Source organism: Thunnus thynnus, chromosome 11 (genome assembly GCF_963924715.1).
Source record: "Thunnus thynnus chromosome 11, fThuThy2.1, whole genome shotgun sequence".
NCBI classification, from domain to species: domain Eukaryota; kingdom Metazoa; phylum Chordata; class Actinopteri; order Scombriformes; family Scombridae; genus Thunnus; species Thunnus thynnus.
In genome coordinates, this window is record NC_089527.1 from 6659143 (window position 1) to 6679889 (window position 20747).

The 20747-nt window shown below is 39.6% G+C and overlaps 1 protein-coding gene across 2 annotated transcripts in view; it reads left to right on the forward strand.

Annotated features, from left to right (window-relative positions):
* hecw2a (HECT, C2 and WW domain containing E3 ubiquitin protein ligase 2a) overlaps window positions 1–20576 on the forward strand; it is a 55099-nt gene extending 34523 nt beyond the window's left edge. The window contains exons 18-31 of one of the 2 annotated variants that reach the window (XM_067602941.1): window positions 66–186; window positions 1255–1351; window positions 1537–1620; window positions 2917–2999; window positions 3547–3667; window positions 5214–5327; window positions 5902–6054; window positions 8004–8102; window positions 10038–10167; window positions 10265–10411; window positions 12455–12569; window positions 14900–14985; window positions 15731–15843; window positions 16539–20576. In XM_067602941.1, coding sequence (XP_067459042.1) covers window positions 66–186; window positions 1255–1351; window positions 1537–1620; window positions 2917–2999; window positions 3547–3667; window positions 5214–5327; window positions 5902–6054; window positions 8004–8102; window positions 10038–10167; window positions 10265–10411; window positions 12455–12569; window positions 14900–14985; window positions 15731–15843; window positions 16539–16650 — 1575 coding nt within the window. In that variant the 3' untranslated portion in view covers window positions 16651–20576. The remainder of the gene's footprint in view (window positions 1–65; window positions 187–1254; window positions 1352–1536; window positions 1621–2916; window positions 3000–3546; window positions 3668–5213; window positions 5328–5901; window positions 6055–8003; window positions 8103–10037; window positions 10168–10264; window positions 10412–12454; window positions 12570–14899; window positions 14986–15730; window positions 15844–16538) is intronic. The other variant, XM_067602942.1, reaches the window with a different exon arrangement.
* Window positions 20577–20747: the final 171 nt, after the last annotated feature.

A 20747-nucleotide genomic window follows, 5' to 3' on the forward strand; every position in this document is an offset into this window, starting at 1 on the left:
GGTTGCATCGGCTGATGACCGGCCGGTGGATCGGTCTCAGAACTAGGATGCGACCTGAACTGTAGTGCTTCTTTTTGTCACAGGTGGTGGACGACTCTCGCCAAACCAACCCGCCCATCATGCCCCGCCCATCCAGCACCTTCAGCGGCTCCAGTCGAAGTCAGTACCACGATGTGGTGCCTGTGGGTATGTCAGGCAGGATCAACAACACATTCCCGCACAGTATAAACACACATGATACAGACTCAAGCTGCCGTCTGAACGTTGATCATTCGAATTACCAGTCAAGAATTTTGTCATTTTGTCAGTAAAATCACCTTTTTTTTTCTAGCCGTGTCATTTATCCAGAGTAACGCAGGGTGACAGCATGACAGGCTGGTTAACTTTTACACACTCTTGCCTCAAAATGACCTAAATACATAACCGTGATGGAAACGGAAGGCAGTGTGACACAGAGCAGAGCGGCTCTATTTCCTGCTCCGACTATGACGCTCTCAGCTGCCGTGTTGAATGTTAGCGTTAGCGTTGAACGGTTAAACTACTTTTGAACCAGATGCTGATACAACCTCGTCTTCAGTCCGGTGTGATTGACTCTTTGGCTGACAGCAGCCCAGGCAGGAGAGACGCTCAGGAGGTGTGCTAGGATTTTATAACTGAATAACTATGACCAGGATGCAGACTTTTTATTTTTCTGACTGTGTAAAAATCGGTAAAACATGAGACTCATGTAGGCTGTTACAGAATCTGAATAAGCTTTATTGGCCAAGTATGTTTACGTATACAAAGAAATTGACTTGGATTTCTAGTGGCTCTCAATGTGCTTACACACAACAATCTTCAGAAAGATACACAAGGACAACAAGTGGAACACAGATAATTAAATATAAGACATCACTGTTATGTACAAGCAAGTGGGTTAAAACATACAAAGTCTATATACAGGTAAAATTGATTTTATGAACTGTAAACATGATACAAATAGTGCAAAGGTGTGAAGGAGTGCATGGTTAAGAGGTTAGTTTGGGGCGGCTGCTCTGCAGGTGTACTGGATTAACTGGGAAGAGGCTGTGAGTAGTATTAGTATAATAGTATTTCTCATAATCGTAGGTCAGGTTGAAGAATGAAACATCAGTAATAATATTGAGTATTTATAAGAATGAAAAATATGTGTTGATAAGAAGAAACATGCATGAGATACAAGCATGATGAATTAAAATATACCTATTTATAATTCTCTCATCGTCTCCCCTCCAGCCTACAATGACAAGATAGTGGCGTTTCTACGGCAACCCAACATCTTTGAGATACTGCAGGAAAGACAACCGGAGCTCGCCAGGAACCACCCGCTCAAGTACGTCTCTCTCGCTTCCTCTTACTGTTTCCTTTTTTACTCTCTCCGTCTCCCTCTCTAGCCTCGCTCACCTCCATTATCATCATCATCATCATCATCAGTCAACGTGAACACACAGTTAACCTTTAGTCCTAATGGATTGTATCAGTTTACCGCCTGATGTGTGTATGTGTGTGTGTTTGCAGGGAGAAGGTGCAGTTTATTCGCACTGAGGGAGCCAGTGGGCTGGCTCGTCTCTCTAGTGACGCTGACCTCGTCATTCTGCTGAGGTGAGTCCTGTTTATGTGTGTGTGTGTGTGTGTGTGTGTGTGTGTGTGTGTGTGTGTGTGTGTGTCATTATTGGTCACAGGTGAAAATTATAACTTAATGTTTAATCAAGTTACTCCAGATTGGTACCATCTGTCCCATTTTGAGTTTAGTATTCTTGTTCCTTGTATTACTTTGCTTTGGGGGATAATCATGCTCTCAGTTTTGGAACTACCATTCCCATAATGCCTTGGGGGATGTAAACAGGAAGTATAATGTTGCCATAGCTGTGGGCCACAACTTAAACTTATACTTGTTTACACTTTGGCAAATTAGCACCATTAAAAGTATGCTGAATTAGCTATTAGTAGTTGCTGTTTGAAACGTAGCCATGGATGCAGAGACAACTATCACTGGATGAGTTTGATCCCGAAGAAAACTTAAAAATTGAGTCTTTTTTTCTATGATTTCTAAGCAGATTTATCAACGTGCATCCGCAGTGTACACCAGGGATGATGATATCATTCCAGACATGTTTTAAGATGTATATGAAATACTCTGTTTTGAATAATGATTTGTTTCTGATATGGTTTTACCACAAAAAAAAGTTCAATTGTCTCATCTTGTCACATCTCTTCCTTCTCCCTCATTGAAATTCCCTGAATCTATGAATATGCAAATATTTTTCATTTCAAAAGTTCAACTGCTGGACACAAGATGTCTCCTACTTCACTGAAAAGCCTTAAACTCAGATTTAAGGTAAAGGCAGAGGAACTTTCTGCACAGTGAAGCTCAAACATCCAAATGAAGGAACTTGAGTGGGAAGTCTGAATCTAAAAAATATGTGTATCATATCTGTGTGTTCTTTGAGTTATGACTCAAAGAAGGAGTACGAGTTTTAAGTCAAATTGCTGCTCACGTCTCTCCCTCTGCGTCTCTTCCCTTCGACTCCCGACTCCCTCCCTCACTGTTTGGAAATCTTTATCTTTTACAGTCATGATTACCTGCTGAGTCATGCGATGCAATGTTCTTGGCGGCTTTAACATCTTCACCAGATGCCCTCTCTTAACAAACCTTTTCAGACAGAGTTGCTTTGTTTTTACAACCAGCAAAATCCATTTTTAATCCAGTGCAGTAACTGTAATTGTAGTAAAGATATTCTTTAATCAGTTACAGCTCTACAACTATCAGTAATACAGATCTAATCCTTACTTTTCTTCACCTATGCTAATGCTACGCTGCTCTAAGGCGTATAATTTCCTCAGTGTTAAATGTCTTTTCCTTTCTGATTGTATTCTGATTGTGTTTCTTCTCCTCAGCTTATTTGAGGAAGAGGTGATGTCATATGTGCCACCGTTACTCCACCCAAGTTATTGCCTCTCCTCTCCTCAGAGCTCCCCTGGTAAGTCTTTATCTGTCGCTCTGTCTCTCTCTCTGTGTACATCTCCTCCACTGCAACAGCTTTACTGGCGTGATACACCTTTTTCTCGCCTTTATTAAATTTTCACCCTTTAATTACATTGCACAGTATGTCTTCCATCAAGAGGTTTGGCTCGCTATATATCTAAAATAAGCAATTTCATAACACCTTCATTTATAACATCGGTTCATGTCAACACTTCCCCACCCCAACCCGAAACACAGACAGATAAATAGATGTGTTTCTGTCTATTTTTCTCACAAATTTATGAAACTGTCTGATGTAAAATAACAATCCAGGATTAACCTGCATACAACACTTCTGTTTCTCTGATTCTACACCCATTCAGGCTTTACCCGGTTTCCGCTTGAGATCATTAAAATTTCATTTTATCTCAATCTCCTCTGTCCCCCTTTTCTTTGTGTGTTTACCTCTCTGTTGTGCCTTCTGTTCATCGTCTGTTCATTTTTGCCCCCTTTCTCTCTCTCTCTATCTGTCTGTTTCCTTTTCTCTGTCATGTAAATCTCAGGCACCCAGCGAGCTAACGCCCGCGCTCCTGCTCCCTACAAGCGAGATTTTGAGGCCAAACTGAGGAACTTCTATAGAAAGCTTGAGACCAAGGGTTATGGCCAGGGACCCGGGAAAGTCAAGTAGGTTTAAATCCTACAATTTAAAGTAAGAATCTGCAATATTTGTGTATGTAAGAACTGTCTTATTTAGTGCTGATCTGTAGTAGCGATACAACTTATGGCCACTTCATCAAAGTCTGATATATCTTATTCCTCTGTGCCGTAAAGCTCCATTGTTGTCCAAAAACTATTCATTGTGATTCAGTCCCACACACAGAAATACTCTCTAGAGCACCAAATGTGTAGTAATCTAATGCACTATTTACTCCTGTTTGAGTAACATTTGCTAAAAACAACAGTGGCCGGCTGTACTAGGAGATTATTTAGACTTTTTTAAAAAGTGAAACAATGAACAGTACATATATATGTATTTGTGACCTCTTCAGGACTTGGGGCTGAGTGGCACAGACAGGGTAGTGAAGTTAGAAAGTATTGAAAGATGAACCAACACAGTGTTGATTTTGGTATTTTCATGGGATTTGTTTGGGATACGCACATTCAAAAAACCCCTACAGGTGCTAGTGTAACGGTAGCCAGAGGTTACAGTGCTGTGTGGCGAGTAAACGTCACTCCCCAACACCTCAAGAGACGTGCTGGCGACAGATGCTAGTGACCATGGGTTTTGGCCTCCTTGCTAGTGGGCCAGCCTCCCATGTCCGAGGTCGTGAGTTCAAGATTTTACAATACATGATAAAAGACCAACATGTTGCTCTTTGGGTTATTATAAATTCATTATAAATGCAAACAAATATTCTTCTAAAGCCGAGGTCACACATGACGAATGTTGAGCAGATTATGAATATGATGACTGATGGGACTGAGTCGGAGCGGGTCGGCGTCAGTCTGAGTGAGTCGCTGCTGACAGTCGGCAGATAAACTCATTTAATCTGTGATATGTAAAGATTGTAATCTTAAGTCTTCAGATCCAGTTGCTGCAAGTCGTTCTCATAAAGATTTTTAAAACATGTTTGACGTCACTTGTGCGTCGCTCCAGTGAGACGTAACATTAAATAGATGAAAGACGGGAAAAAAATGGCAAGCAGAAGGTTTGCTGTTTGATAATTAAAACGGAGGAAAAGTTGATTGAGCTGTAAAGAGAATGAACGTTTCTACAACATGAAATCAAAGAGCTACACAGCCGACAACAACCTGAAGTTTTCATTCTTCATTTTACAAACTTCACTCACTTTCTTTTTTTGCCTTTTCAGCTCTAATTGCACTGCATATAAACCTTTAAGCAGGTTGCCGTTCATGTTTTTTGTTACAAGAAAACACGATAATTCTGTTCTGGCGTTCTTTCCAGTGGTTACAGATCAGTGGTTCAGTGTGTTTATTCTTTCCTGATTGTGAAAGACTAAAGAATTGGTGCCAGTTGGTGGAAACAATCTTTACATGTGGTCTGTCCAGTCTTTGTAGAGTTCAGCTGGTCTTCAGGTTTGTCCTCAGCTCAAGTTGAGTATTAACACTGTGAAAGTAGATAATGAGTAAAATATGAACATTAATATCATTCTTCAGCAGGAAATATCAGGTCTAATACTAATACTGGACTGTGTGTGTGTGCTTCCAGGCTCATCATACGCAGGGACCACCTTCTGGAGGACGCCTTTAACCAGATCATGTGTTACTCTCGAAAAGACCTACAGCGGAGTAAACTCTACGTCAGCTTTGTAGGGGAGGACGGGTGAGAACGACACAATTCATTCCCAGTGCATTTCATTATCATTCTTTTAGACAGTGCGAGTGTGAAATGTGTGCATTTTCTAACTGTAATTGATCCGAGGGAACTTTGCCAAGTATTCATTCTTATCTTAAGCTTCAAAAATGTTCAATTACACACATATCTGATTACATCTTGGTAAATCCACAGTCTTCTGATGAATGAAAAGCTGGAGCAAGTGGGTGGGAAGAGAACCACACAGAATATTTTAACATCATTAGGTAGAGTTACTGTAAACAAACATTACACAGATGATTGACAGCTTCTATTAGCTTGTACATTGTTTCTGCAAATTTGGTTTTGTAGATGGTGGGAAATATATCCTTTGTTATCAGTTAATTTTATCATCTTCTGTCATCTTTTCTTGTTGCAAATGCACAAAGGATGATGATTGCGGTGGTGTATCTCTGCTCAAGTAACCACCAGTTCTCCAGATTATTCTTAGATTGTTGTCTACACCAGACATTGCTATTTTAAGAACAGGAGAATATTCACTGATTGAGGTAAAATACATATATGTGTATAATCTGTATTACAGGCTGGACTACAGTGGGCCCTCCAGAGAGTTTTTCTTCCTGGTGTCCAGAGAACTGTTCAACCCGTACTACGGCCTATTTGAATATTCAGCCAACGACACGTACACTGTCCAGATTAGCCCCATGTCTGCTTTTGTAGACAACCACCATGAATGGTGAGGTTTCTATTGATCTATCTATCAATCGATCTGTCTTATATCTGTCTGTTTATATGTGTGTTTGTTGAAGCTGAGACACCTGATGCTGTGCTGACTGTAAAGTGTTTATTTTGTTTGCTCTGACTGCTGAGTGTGACTGATCCCGAAATAGAAGTAATTTGCGGGATGCTGTGTGGAAATTTGGATCAGCAATCTGTGGCTCACCCGTCAAATCCGCCTCAGTGACAGTGATCGAGTAGATGGATGGATGGATGGATGGATGGGTGGATGGACGATAAGGCCAATGAGCGGATGGGGAGACAACTAGACAGAAAAATGATAATATCATGGGCTGAATGAGGAGAGCAACAGATTTAGCAGCATAAACTAAAGCTTTCATTAAGTTTGTTTGTTTTGTTGGACAAAACTAGAGGTAATTATCAAATTGAAGAACATCAGGCAGCACTTGTGTTCTTGTAGAGACGTGGCTGGATTAACCTACTATGGGCCCGCAGGGCAAACATTTGTTGTTGGGCCCCGATTGACTCCTTATACACATGGTATGGCTCTCTAGCTTCAATGATTAGATTATTAATACAGTAAACTGTCAATTATTAACTTAATTTATAATAAAGTGTAAAAAAGGGTTGTTCCCCTTGTGAAGGAACACAGACACTTGTGTGATATGTTTGGACCTCATGTAAACTTTGTTTGTACCAAAGGGAAAATTCTGAGTCCAAGAAAATAGTTTAATGCCACAAATTCTCTTAAATCACTCGTTCAGGCCACTTGAGAATGAATCTGTTGGTACAAATGGTGAGCTGCTTGCATGAGGTCCATTGTTTACAAGATATTCTCAAGAAAGCTACAGTAGGATGGAGAAGAATCGTTACAGTTTGAAGCTGGCGTGATGGCAATAGATCATTTATGAAGCTACACAGCTCCTCATCTTCCCGGCTGGTTCTGTTTGTCTCTGTACAACAACAGACTGAAGTTTAAACACTGTTCTGACTCAGTGCATTGCTCTCACAGTAAATCCTGGTAATTTGTATTTCTTTTCATCACCATCTGGTGCATCTTCAGTTTGGAAAGTGAACCTAAGCCCGTTAAATACCTCATGAAACAAGTACACACAAGCCGGTTGACTTACACAATGTTTATACATCTGCAGGGAAAAGTTTCAAAATCAATTTGCTATCTTATGCTGTTACTTTCAAGGGGACATACCAGGTTTTTTGTGAATTTCTGTTGTTTATACACTGCTCTAATGTCAGATGTCTATGTTAAACAGAGTCAAAAAAATGCCACCTTCAAGTCAAAAGCCAGGGCTTCAGCCTGCTCTGAACGCTCCATTTGGAAAATTACCTCTATTTCCCCATCAAACTGATGTCAAATTGTTGGCACATGCCCGCAAACGGCCGGCCATTCTGTAGTCTTTGTTCAACGGGATGTTCACATCATCCACTCGCATGTTTTGAATCAGATTCAAGCTCAAACATGTACAGATGTATTTGAGAAGTTGACATTTTGAGTAAAGAACAAGTAAAAGAAGTGAAATCCTACTACCGTTGTTTGTTTACGTAGTCAGGAAGCTTCTTGAAGCTGACCAATCAGAACAGAGTGGGCTCATCAGGAGGCGGGCCTTAAAGAGACAGGAGCTAAAACGGCCTGTTTTAGACAGAGGCTGAATTTAGGGGCTGCATATAGGCCAGTATAAGATAAATAAGGAGTTTTTCGAACTGATGACTCATGCAAAGATATTCCAGTAGAGCCCTAGAATATAAATATAGACCTGGGAATGTGCACGATATGTCCTCTTTAAACATCTGTAAGAGTGAACCTCCTCCATCTGGTCCTCAAAGCAGGTTACATCCGACACTGAGTAATTATTTGAAGGTACTGTACTATTCAATCCACTTCTGACTCAGATGACTGTATTCACCTGCATTTTTCTGTGTTGTGTCTAGGTTTCGCTTCAGTGGGCGTATCCTGGGGCTGGCTCTAGTTCATCAGTACCTGCTGGATGCCTTCTTTACCCGACCCTTCTATAAGGGACTTCTTCGCATGTGAGTCCCTCCACCTGCTGTTTCTCATCTCAAGTCAGCCTGCAGGGCACCAGCACTTAACATCAGATCCCCCTCACTAACTCTATGAGACCTTGCTGTGAATATGAGTGTTTCAGTTACATCCTCTCAGCCAGCAGCTGGCTTGGTTTCATATCAGGAGCAGCACCCTTATTAATAGCTTTGTCCAAACAACTTAAAACCCTGCCAAATGTCTGCACTGAGGACAGATGTTTATGCAGCTTAAAAGGTTCTGAACCTCTTTGACAAGGATTCTTTCTTGGCTCATTCAAACAACCATTTATCAAACACAGAGAACTTTATTTTAAAGACTAATAAAAAATCGTGTATATATCATGCTGAATATAAAATGATGATGCACAAGACATGCGGTGTAGAGCTGCAACCATTAGTCAATTAATCAATTAGTTGATTGACAGAAAATTAAACAGCAACTATTTTGATATTCAAATAATCATTTTAGTCATTTTTTTAAAGGAAAAATTCCAAACATTTGCTGGTTTCAGCCTCTCAAATGTGATGATTTGACACTTTTATGTGTCATACAGGATAGTAAACTGCATATCTTTGGGTTTTGGACTGTTGATCAGACAAAATAAGACATTTGAAGACGTCACATTGGGCTCTGAGACATTATAATGTGCATTTTTCACTGTTTTCTGACATTTTATGGATAAATGAATCATGGAGAAAATAATTGGCAGATTAATTGATGATGAAAATAATCCATCCATCCATATCTTTCATGATGCAAATTCACCAAAATGTAAAGAAATATAAGATTTTCAAAAACATCTACAAACAGCTAACTCACTGTCTCCAAGACAACATTAAACTTCCTGTTCACATCACTCAATGCATGACAGGTGGTGGGAAAATATCAAAATACATTCAAGCCACATAGAAAAGAAAAATACAAGGAGTGTCGACTTCCTGACAAATTATCTTTATCAGTACATTCATTGATATTATCAAAGCCCAGAATGCACTGACGCTCTCCTCTGTCTATTCATATACAGCTTTATGTACTGTGGCAAAAAAAATCTGAATAATTTCAAGTTGTGTAAGATTTTTTTTTCTCTACAGCACTTGTAAAGCTCCACCAACATACTAGAAATACTAATACATGCCATCCATGTAGTATCATAAGGTTAAATATAAAGGCAGTGAAAACTGGAAAAAAGCAGCCTGGAATTCAAAGGGTTAAAGAGACATTTAGGGGAATAATGGGGATATTATACTGTAGGTCAAAGTTAAGAACAAGATATTAAGATTATTACCTTTTAATAAAATGCATTTAGTATTAAAAATTGTATCCTGTAAGTGTGTTTTGTCTTCTACCTTTATTTATTTTTTATTGGTGCAAAACTACAGAACCTTAAAGACTTAAAGACAAACGTAGACAGTGATGCAATATACGAGGACTGAGAAAAGACAAGAATGACACAAACTATATACTCAAAATAAGCAAAATACTAAAAACAGAACAGACAGCATAAGGGAAATAAAAGCTAATATATAGTAATAATAAGTGTTATATTAATAATAGTAACAATAATGATGGTGGTAGTTCCAATAATAATAAGATAATGTTTTTATAAGCCAGACATGTTTATGTGTATGAGTGTAAATAAACATAAACATGAAAGAAAAGAAGTAATAAGACAACGGTACATCTCAGGGGGTTTGTCCTGCTATGTAATAAATTTAAGTAAACATATTTCCTCGCCTTGCATTGTGCTGTGTGTTATATTTTACTTGCACTTATGGCAGAGCTGTCTGATGCTGTTATACGTCAGTTAATTAACCTTTAACCTCCCTTCTTACAATCAGACATAGTTTATGAGAAGGGCAACCCATCAATACCTTGTTGACCCCTCTGTGACCTCTTTGTAACCTCTTCCTGCGATCACGCAGCCCGTGTGACCTGAGCGACCTGGAGTTCCTCGATGAGGAGTTCCACCAGAGCCTGCAGTGGATGAAGGACAACGACATCGAAGACATGCTGGACCTCACCTTCACTGTCAACGAGGAGGTCTTTGGACAGGTAAACGCAGGTCACAGAATTTAAAAAAAAGTCATTTTGTGAAAGATGAATCTGGTGGTTAAAATGTGAGTTTGCATGTCTGCGTGTGACTCTGCAGATCACAGAGAGAGAGCTGAAGCCAGGCGGGGCTGGTATCCCCGTGTCAGAGAAGAACAAGAAGGAGTACATCGAGCGTATGGTCAAGTGGCGTATAGAGAGAGGAGTGGCCCAGCAGACAGAGAGCCTGGTCCGAGGCTTTTATGAGGTACAGCACATGATATCAGTGTTTAAAAGATGTTGTTAGTGATGTTAATTATGAAAAAAGTCAGATTTTCTGTATGACGGGGTTGTTGATCAGCACCAGTGATGCCACCACATCACGTCAGTGCATCAGGTGCTGAGAAGTTTCTATTTTTGAGTGTTACTTTATTATATTTTATATTATATTGCATCAGTTTAACTTCACCTTTATATTTCTATGGTTATAAGCACAAAGATCAGACGTCTGGTGAAGAGTTAATACGGCTTTTGTCATTTGCTCTTTTAGCTTTGATCAAAGCTATTTTTAGTCTTTGTGTTTGAAATGTATTGTGACACTGAACGCATCGTCATCCACCACTGCAAACGTCAGACGCCAGATGTCAGTCGGAGGGTGTGTGTGTGTTATTATTCTAATGAAGGTACAGAACAAACTTACATAACTAACAGCATGTTTAGATTTTGTTGGATCAGATGTTTTAAAAACAAATTCCATTTCAACACAATCAAATCCAAAAGTTAAACATTGGAAATTACAAATGATCATCAAATCTTGTGAAAGATAAATAGAAAGGACAAGAACAAGGACAATAAGTAGAAGAAGAAATACAATAAAATAATACATTAAAATAAAGTAAAAGCAGATTAAGTTCTAAATGTGTTCAGAAATGTAGTTATAATAATTAATTGTCTTTTTGTTTGAAGAATTTTTAGAGTTAATAAAATATATGAGGAAAAAAAAAATGGTGATGTTTAAGAAAAAACCTGAAGTGTGAATAATAATCTGAATAATGACAATTAAACCTTTGTGACAACAAACTTCACACAAGAGACTGTGCGAATATTGTTGATCTCCGCTAACTTTTATTTATTTTTGTTTATTTAACGTTTATTTAACCAGGTGAGTCCCACATAAATAAAACAATACTGGAACCAGGTGACAACGTTAAACAAAATAAGCTACGAGCAGAGAAAATGACAAAAACAAATAATATGAAGACTAAAATAAACTAAAAGAGACAATAAAGGAGTCGTTCACCACAGAATTTAGAGGAGCCTTAAATTCACAGAGATCAGTTTAACTTTTTCTTTTTGTTCCCAAATTTTTATTGGTTGTTTTTTCTTCTGGCTGCAGGGTGGGCAGACATGAGATTATTTCATTTTCCCGTAGTTATATAAGATTAGAAAAATAAATAAATGGAACTCAATAAATAAATAATGACAAACAAGCAAACAAACAAGCAAACACATACAAGGACATATGAGGTATTCTGACACATATATTTAGAAAAAAAAGGTTCCTACTCTGAACAAGGTTGGGCCTGTGACAAGATTAGAAAAAGATAATAAAAATAAAGAAATAGAACTAAATAATAATAATAAATAATAATAATAAACAAACATGAGCATTCACATACAAGTATGGACATATACATGTACTACTATACATTACATTACTACTACTATAAATATATATATATATATATATATGCACATACTATTACAAATTCTGACAAATATATTTAGAAAGTTAGTAAAACGTCTTTCTTTCACATCTCTGTCTGTACATCAGGGACAGATTTAGGGCAGATTCATGTCTTGTGATCTGAGATAATGATTTGAAGGCGTGAAATAAGTTAATAAAGATATGATGGATGTTTGCCCAGAACGGCTTTATATATAAAACTATACCAATGTCATAATCTGCTTGTGTTGTCATAACAAGTACAAACAACACCTCCGCTAAAATCCCTAATCTGGCAGGTTACCAGGTTTTGTGGGCTACATTAGAACATAATATTCGTCCATATGAGTTTACTGACTTCAGTTTGCAAACTGTAAACAAACTGAGTGAAACTTCTCCCACCATGATGTTTATCCCGCCATCTGTGCCGCTGTTTATCTCCACAATAAGAATCTGCTGTAACTGTCTTCTCTCGATGCTCCTCAAACAATCTGATGTACGTGGGAGGACTGTGATAAATGAATAAGCCGTGCCATATGTTTATCCATGTGTTCATCCATGTGTGTGTGTGTGTGTGTGTGTTAGGTGGTGGATGTGCGCCTGGTGTCAGTGTTTGATGCCAGGGAGCTGGAGCTGGTGATTGCTGGCACCGCAGAGATCGACCTGGCAGACTGGAGGAACAACACGGAGTACAGAGGAGGTATGTAAAGCTGGAGGGAAGCGATGAGGCAACAGAGAAGAAACCTAGATTAAAGTGTTGGTGGCACACTGACAGCAACACCAGATACTTCAACCTGCATTAACTGATTTTTTTTTGCTACTTTGGAGCAGCGGAAAACAAGTTGTCAATACAACACTGACATGTCATCACCTTTTAAGTTGATAATGTTGAACTTCCACAGTTATTGAGCAACATCATCATGTATTTGGAGTCATGATTCTGTCCACCTGGTGAGGTCCAATAGTCACTTTCTTTTAGCTCTGTTTTTTCTCTTTTAGCTGCTAAATCCTCAACTAGCTGTGTCTGTTTGCCGTTTGGTAGTGTACAGCGGCTTTTTAGAGCTTTTTCTCTGAAAACAGCTGCCTGCTGCGGCTGAAAATGACGCTATGAGAGCGCTGAGAGTGAACCAGAACAGTAAAGTTGCAGCCGGACAGATAAACAATGAGCTGAAACTAACTATAAAGCTCCGTAAAGCCGAGAGGAGCTGCAGAGTCTCTGATAATCCTCTGTAGGTTCATCACTTGTTATTATAAATATATTGATTATAGCCACTTTAAACGTAATAAGTGTAACCCTTGATGTCCACTGGATGTGATTGTGTTGCTTTCCAGCTCCATGAAGACAGCCAGTCAATGTCCATTCAGTTGTGAATACAGTAAATTTCAGTATTTACTGACATGTGACACAAAATGAATCTTAAATGATTCATTTCATCCGTTACTGACTTTGTGTCTGTATAAATAGAACAAAACTAGTTTTTATGTTTTTTAAGATAGTTTTTCATTAAACAGCTGACAGTATAGAGACAGACACAGAGGCACTCCACTGATTTCATACACCGAGGAAACACCCTCCCTCTCTATCCCCCTTTTCTGATGTTCTGTAACTTCCCGAAACCGACAATCAGTGTGATCGGCCAGCTGTGAGGAGGTGAGGATGGAGGCAGGGTTTTCACTTCTCTCTCCAGCTCTCTTTTTTCACTCTTGAGAAAACTATTTCTGTCACTTTTCATGTGAACATCAGTGACGTTTTCCCAGCATTTAAACAATATTACGTCCCCACCTCCCTGATGATAAACAGCTTTTCACTCCGTCTTTGAGTGTAGCCGTTTGGAACAACTATAAACACTTTCAGACCTGGACACACAACACGACCATAAACAAACCCGTAACTACTGAACTACTAAATAATCTTAAAATCAGACAATGTATCACCGCCTTTAATTATTGCTGTTATTGTTTTAACTACATGTTTTACAGTAAATAGTGATTCTTAACTTTGAGAAATAATTCAGTTTAAACTTTTGGGAGTTAAAAGAATTTCTTCATAACGACCATTAAACAATAGAGACCGGAGCCGAAGTATCAACATTAAACAGAATATATTATCTTGTGTAAGAAGGAGCGTTTCACAGTGCAACACACAGGATGAGGTTAAGAAAGAAAAAGGCTCCTGGAGGAGTTTTTATACAGTATAGGTGGGCGTTTCACTTCTTCTCTCAATCTGTCAAGTACAGACTTCATCGATAACGTCAGGACCGTTTTCAGTTCTCCTGTTGAGGAGCCAACTTGCAAAACTGACCCCTGGATGACACGTCGCATCCTGTCTCCTACGAATTTTGATTTCTACATCTTCCTCTTTACAATATTAATGTTGAAATTCCTTTAACCTTCGCTGATGAGTCTGCTGATGTTGCAGAGTTGCATAACAAGACAGGAACAATTCATCATGATCTACAGAGTATACAGAGTAATCCTAGTTTTTATAACAATTGCTATTTAATTAGTGTAATGCATATTGTATCAGCAGTGACCCCTAAACTGACCCCCATCTAATAAGATTTTTGCTTTTAGATGTTTTATTACAGAAAGTGTATGAAACCTGTGTCATATATTCTGTCACTGTGTTACTTACGGATGGAGTTATAGTCAAAATAAATGATTCCCCTTTTTGCTCTTAGAACCGATGTTATACAGCAAAAGGATGCAAAGGCCAGTGTCCAAACCATTTATAAGAGATCACATTAAAAGGCTTTTTAAGGGTCTGGCCAATACAGTTGAAAAGCGGCCAGCAGCAGAGAGGCAAGAGAACTCAAACTGACAGTCGGCTATGACTCAGTGTGAGGCTCTTTTAATAGAATCGACTCAGACGAACATTAAACATTAACCAGCAGAACCCATTCAAAAATCACATGGAGGAATAGTGGGACGGGGAGGTGGAGGAGCGGCCCGAGGAACAGGGGACTGAGGCCTTATTTGTTATTCATCTGACTCATGCGCCATCATCATTATCATCTATCTCTTCCTCAGGTTACCATGACAACCACATAGTGATCCGCTGGTTCTGGGCAGCTGTGGAGAGGTTCAACAACGAGCAGAGGCTGAGACTGCTGCAGGTAAGGCAGGCACGTGGGTGACCGCATGATGCGCACAGGCCGCCTCCGTGTGGCGGCACGGTGCCCTGCAGGCACTGCAGAGTAGGAGCGTACTGCACATCTCAGATTGTGAGCTTCATTGTGAAAAAAAGTCGTATGATGATGGTTGAGTTTTTGGTTTAGCTTCAGATTGGAAGATGGTACTTTGATCTCTATTTAATCCACATTTATCTGATTTTCAGTTTTTTTGTGAAGTTGTAAAATGAGATTCTGAGTTTCAGCAGCACAACTTGTTGAAACTCAGATTAAACATACAAAACTAAAATTAATCATTTACATCCGTTTGCAACACTTTATTGTAAGTTAGCGTTTGTGAGCAGTATATAAACATTCAATGAATGGCTCATAACATACTATAATGTAGTATAATATAGTAATATAGCAGATATATGGATGTTTGGACATGTGATTATAACTTCTCCTATGAAGACATATTTTATATTATTAAAAATGTGTTTTACTATATTGCCATCATTATCTGTTTATACACCAGCATCCAGTTACATAACACATAAACACTTAATATCTGCATAAAACTACTTTATAGTGTGTTATAAACCATTTTTACATACTGCTTGTAAAATGCTAAATTAAGTGTTCCCATTCATATAAGTCAGACGGTTTTCAAGGCTCTGATCACAATATTTTAGGGTGCTGGTTATGTAATCTTCATTACTTTTGTGGCCTCCTCTCTCTCTCTCTCCAGTTTGTGACAGGCACCTCCAGTATTCCCTACGAGGGTTTTGCTTCTCTACGGGGCAGTAATGGACCCCGCAGATTCTGTGTGGAGAAGTGGGGAAAAATCACCTCCTTACCCAGGTAGGATCACTGTGTGTTTTTATATTATATCTTTTTGCTTGTTTGTTTTGGATTTTGCCTACATTTGCCTACAGTTTCCTGTTTATTATAGGCCAACAAAAAAACAACAAATATATGATATTAAATATTTTAAAATATGACAATCTTTTCTGGAATTATCTCCCAATTAAAAGATTTTTTTGTATTTTGTGTATTTGTTTCATTAGTAATATAAACACTGTAAAAGGTTTAATTGGCTTTAATTGTTTCCAAATGATAAATAGGGACTTTATTTTGCATATCAGCTAGTTTATGTTTATTGGACTTTAAAGACCTGAATGAGGCTTTTTTTTAATAGGCAGCATATTAGTCACATTTTGCAAATAATCTTTACAGTATAAATAAATAGATAATAATTTACCTTATTTATGACACTTGTTGAAAATATAATTTTGATGTTTCAGGAGATCCTACATATTAATTCAAAGGTCCCACCATGTTTCTTTGACATGTTTTCTTACTGTCGCCTGTATTTAATGGGACATTAACTATTATATCATGTATAACAAAAGCCATGCAAGTTTATATTGAGGGAAAACATAAAATCTCTCATGTGTTATTTTTATTATATTAACACTGAACTCTCACAGATGAGACATCGAGACAATTTGATAATCATGGTTTGTCTGTGTGTGTGTGTTTGTGTTTCTCCACAGGGCTCACACTTGCTTTAATCGTCTGGACCTCCCGCCCTACCCGTCCTTCTCCATGCTCTACGAGAAGCTGGTCACTGCTGTAGAGGAAACGAGCACGTTCGGTTTGGAGTAACCTCACCCAGATGACACCCAGATTTAACTCGGGGGAGAGAACAATCTGGAAATCCACTTTTCTCACTTAGGAAAGACATGGAATATAAAACTAAAATCCTCAAAAGGCAACTAACCCCTTCCCCCCTCCCACCCGTGGATAATTCTGCTGTTTATTCCCGACTGGTTTTTTGTCACTCAGCATGCCGGTTTCGTTCCGATTCTCTGCCTTTCTCTCACATTTCTGACAGAGCTCGATCAAGCGAACACCTGCTGGAAGAAAGGCGGAGAATCGGAAATGGTTTGAAAAGCTGTACAGTACAAGTTGTTTTCATGGTAACCTTTATTCATCGAACCACATGTGTGCTTTATCTCTTCAGTTAATGGCCTTGGTTACGGGATTTCTAGCACCTCCCCTCCTCCTCCTCCTCCTCCACCTCCTCCTCCTCCTCCTCCTCCTCCTCTTCCAACCTGCACCTCAGAGACAGCTGCTCAAAAACCACTACACTCCCTTCTCCCTCTCTGGACCTCTAAACTGTGTCCTTTCTGCACTGGGGCTGCAGCGTTATAAATTATAACACACACACACACTCATCACCTTTGCACAAAACACACACATAAACATACATGTAACATCTTGTTTTTTTTTTCGATGGTGCAAACCAGTGTTTCCCCCCTTGAGATTTTTTATCAGAATGGAAAAACGTGACATTTTAGACGATCCTGGCTAGTCCTCCATGCCTCTCTGATAGTGGGGGATACACTGGTGTGCACAAACACACACATAAACACAGATAAACCCACACAAATCAGTTGCTTTAAGACTGAAAATACACTTCTTTTCACCATTTTGATTCCTGAATAAGCCAGACAAAGAGTCACCAGTGACGTATTTATGGACAATGTCAATGACCCATCGTGATCATGTTAGCAGGATCTGGTCAGGACTGTTACCTTCAAAACTGCGACATCAGAGCTCCTAGATGGGCAGGAAAGATAAAGACACATCTGAGAAATGCAGTTTCTGCATACACTCAAAACATGGACAGCCAGTATCACATGCATACAGTGTGACAGCATTAGCCTTGATGCTAGAGGTGCACTTTCTTACAGTGTAACAGGTGCACTCACTCCGGTATACAGATACATTAACTGTACTGACATAGAAACGCAGGGTTCCTGTCTTTCAAACTGTTCCACACACATTTATCACGAGCAATAGATGCACTTTCCTCACACAGACAGATGACGCCCGCTCAGAAGTAACGACACACCAGGTCCTTCTCACTGATGTTATCGCCTCCCACCCAATGAAAGTGATGAATGTACCAAATCAGTGACTGAATGTATGAACCTCAAGCAACTCTGTTCGGCCCCTGAGGGAAATCTCAACACAGGCTGAAGAGGAGGAAGCCGAAAGCTCGAGGAAAGGAAATTAAATGCGATGCAGTTGCTTGAGGAACGAGCAGGCGTGGCGCCGGTTTAGGCCTCGTTAGCTGAAAGACACTAGTCTATAGTGTCAGGGTGCAGTGGTGGGATTGTTTTTAGTGCCTCTTGGGTTTTCCTGAACTTAAAGTGAAATTTCATAAGGGAAGCTGTTTTATTTCCTTGTAAAAATGTGACCATCTCCATGTGTCTCACAAATTAAAGAAACTTTAGCTGCTTAAAGGCAGAATGAGTAGGATTTCCCTAAAAAAACAACAACAATGTATAGACTCATACAAAAGTAATCCATCTCAATCATCATTTATGACCCACTAGAAGTGTGTGGTGGTGTCTGTATGTGCAGAGACCCTGCCCTCTGCCTGTATTTTCTTATTTTGCTGTGTTCGGGACGTTTCTTGGCGTCAGCCTTTGGGCAGTGGGTGTGTAGCCCCCAGCCAATAGCAGCGTGTAGGGTGTGAGGGCGGGACTCTATAAAAACATAGCGACATAGCACTGCAACGTAGCGCTTCTGGTGTCGTTGAGCCAGGACGAAGGGGCCAACTTTGAATATTGTGTTTACAAACCACAACCGACGAATCCTACTCATTCTGTTTTTAAAGGTGCCCTGTGGAGTTTTCTTGTAAGCAAAAGTTATGTTTACATCCAGTGTTACTCACAAAAACTCATTGTGTTTATCCTTCAGGTCTTACACATCAGTTTCCTTCCCAAATAAGACATTTGCAAAGCAGTTTAAATCCTGCATTGTTTACATATTTGCAGTCTTCTTCTTCCCTGCCTTTGTTGAGGCGTTGCTGCATTTACAGGTGCGTTACCGCCACCTGCAGATCACTGGAATAATGTGAAATCATTGGAAAGAATGTGTGTCAGGTCACCTGCTCATAAAAAAAACAAAAAACAAAACTGCATCATCGTGCTACTAGAGGACAAAGACTCCACAGGGTACCTTTTTATTTAAATTACCAAAACAAACATCAACACAAGGGGGCGGTAAGGTGTGCTATCATGGCCATGCAGAGCAAAGAGCCAGAGATTTGGTCTTTACTGAACGGCCTGACCAGGTGTGATGGTGTCGTCAGGAACAGGCAGCGGCCTTTAGGGCTGTATGAGTATTGTACTTTCGAACTGTTGGCATACAAGTCCATGCCAGACAATACTTTTGTCTTGAAAGCATGTGATAAAAACTGACTCTCTTAAGTGCACAGCCCAAAAACCCAAAGGACCCTTTCACTCTGTCTCACACACTTTCTAACATGCACACAAAAACACACACACAACAACACACACACATACTCATTTTCTATGGGGTGCATGCACGATTACACCTACTGTACAGAGTCCTGTTGGAGCTAGACCACAGGGGCTGGAATAATGCTAGAGAGCCCCACATGTAATGCAAAACTGCAAGATGTGGAGGCAGACTTTCATATCCCAGCCCCCGCCCCCCCCCTTCTCCCCCCCAAGCCCAAATAATGCATGCGGGATCTTCTCGGTCGGCTCTGTGAGCTGTGCTGGGGCAAAAACCCCTAGATGGCGTTGTGTTATAGCTCGATATTGCATGCTGAAATAGTGCAACACACTGTCCTTACTAGCTTTTTTTGCATGAGGATAATGTTATCCATTCAGAAAAGGGGTGAGGGAGCTGGTGAAGTTGTGTCACGTTGGTTGTGGTGCTCACTTGAGGCATGCGGCCTTATGCTTGCCTGGCACTGTCATACCTCGAGTGTTAAGCTCATGGGAACAAGGTGTATGAAATAGGTGCTTCAGTCACTTAGATTTAGCTCTGGGAATGGACAATGTGTGTGAATGCAATAGCTTGTTTTCTCTATGACAGTGTAATTATGGCGAGTATCTCGGCAGCATGTTTCAAAAGTGTTGTTACTTTCACATGTGCGTGTCTGCCTATCTTAGTAATAGGTCGGTGGTTATGGTTCATTGCTCGTGAGTCGGTGATGAATCAATAGGGCTGTTTTGATTTTGTGAAAAAGTGAGAGCACATGTAGGTGTACCTTGTGTGGTCCTGTTTGTCTCTTTGTATATAACTGTATATGTATGTCTGTCCTGTTGTGTGTATAAATATATATTTTGCACCGAATGTACCAAAGGTTTGGGGCTTGCAAAGTCAACCATTAGGCCTGCTCTTAGTTTCAGTCTAACAAACACATCCCACTTCTGGCTTTTGCCAAATCCTTACAGAACATCACTTCATGTTTGCTTGAGAGGCAGATTTGTGGCATGGGCAACAGCGCTTCACGTTTAGGATATACATCACTCTGTCAATTTTCCATAACGAGGCTTTTTCTGCTGCAGAAGACTGATAAGATTGATTACTTGCTTCACATCCAGATGAAGACAGTTGCACCTCTCATCTTTCCTAGTACATTTCTGACAGGACCCGGCTCCAGTTTTCAGAATTCCACTCTATGCAAAGCTCCTGTATGTGTGTCTCCATTTCACCCCAATGATTGTAATAAAAGAGAACAAATGGCAAATTTTGATCAGTGATACATGACTCTTATTTATCTTTTACAAGAGGTTTGGATCCATCGAATGTTTAAATAACAAACTGTATTGTCTTTATAGTGCATTATAGATCAAATTATAGATCAAATTAGGAAACACTTCATCATCAAGTTACCATTAACCCTCCTTGATTAAACAATCCTCTCCTAAATC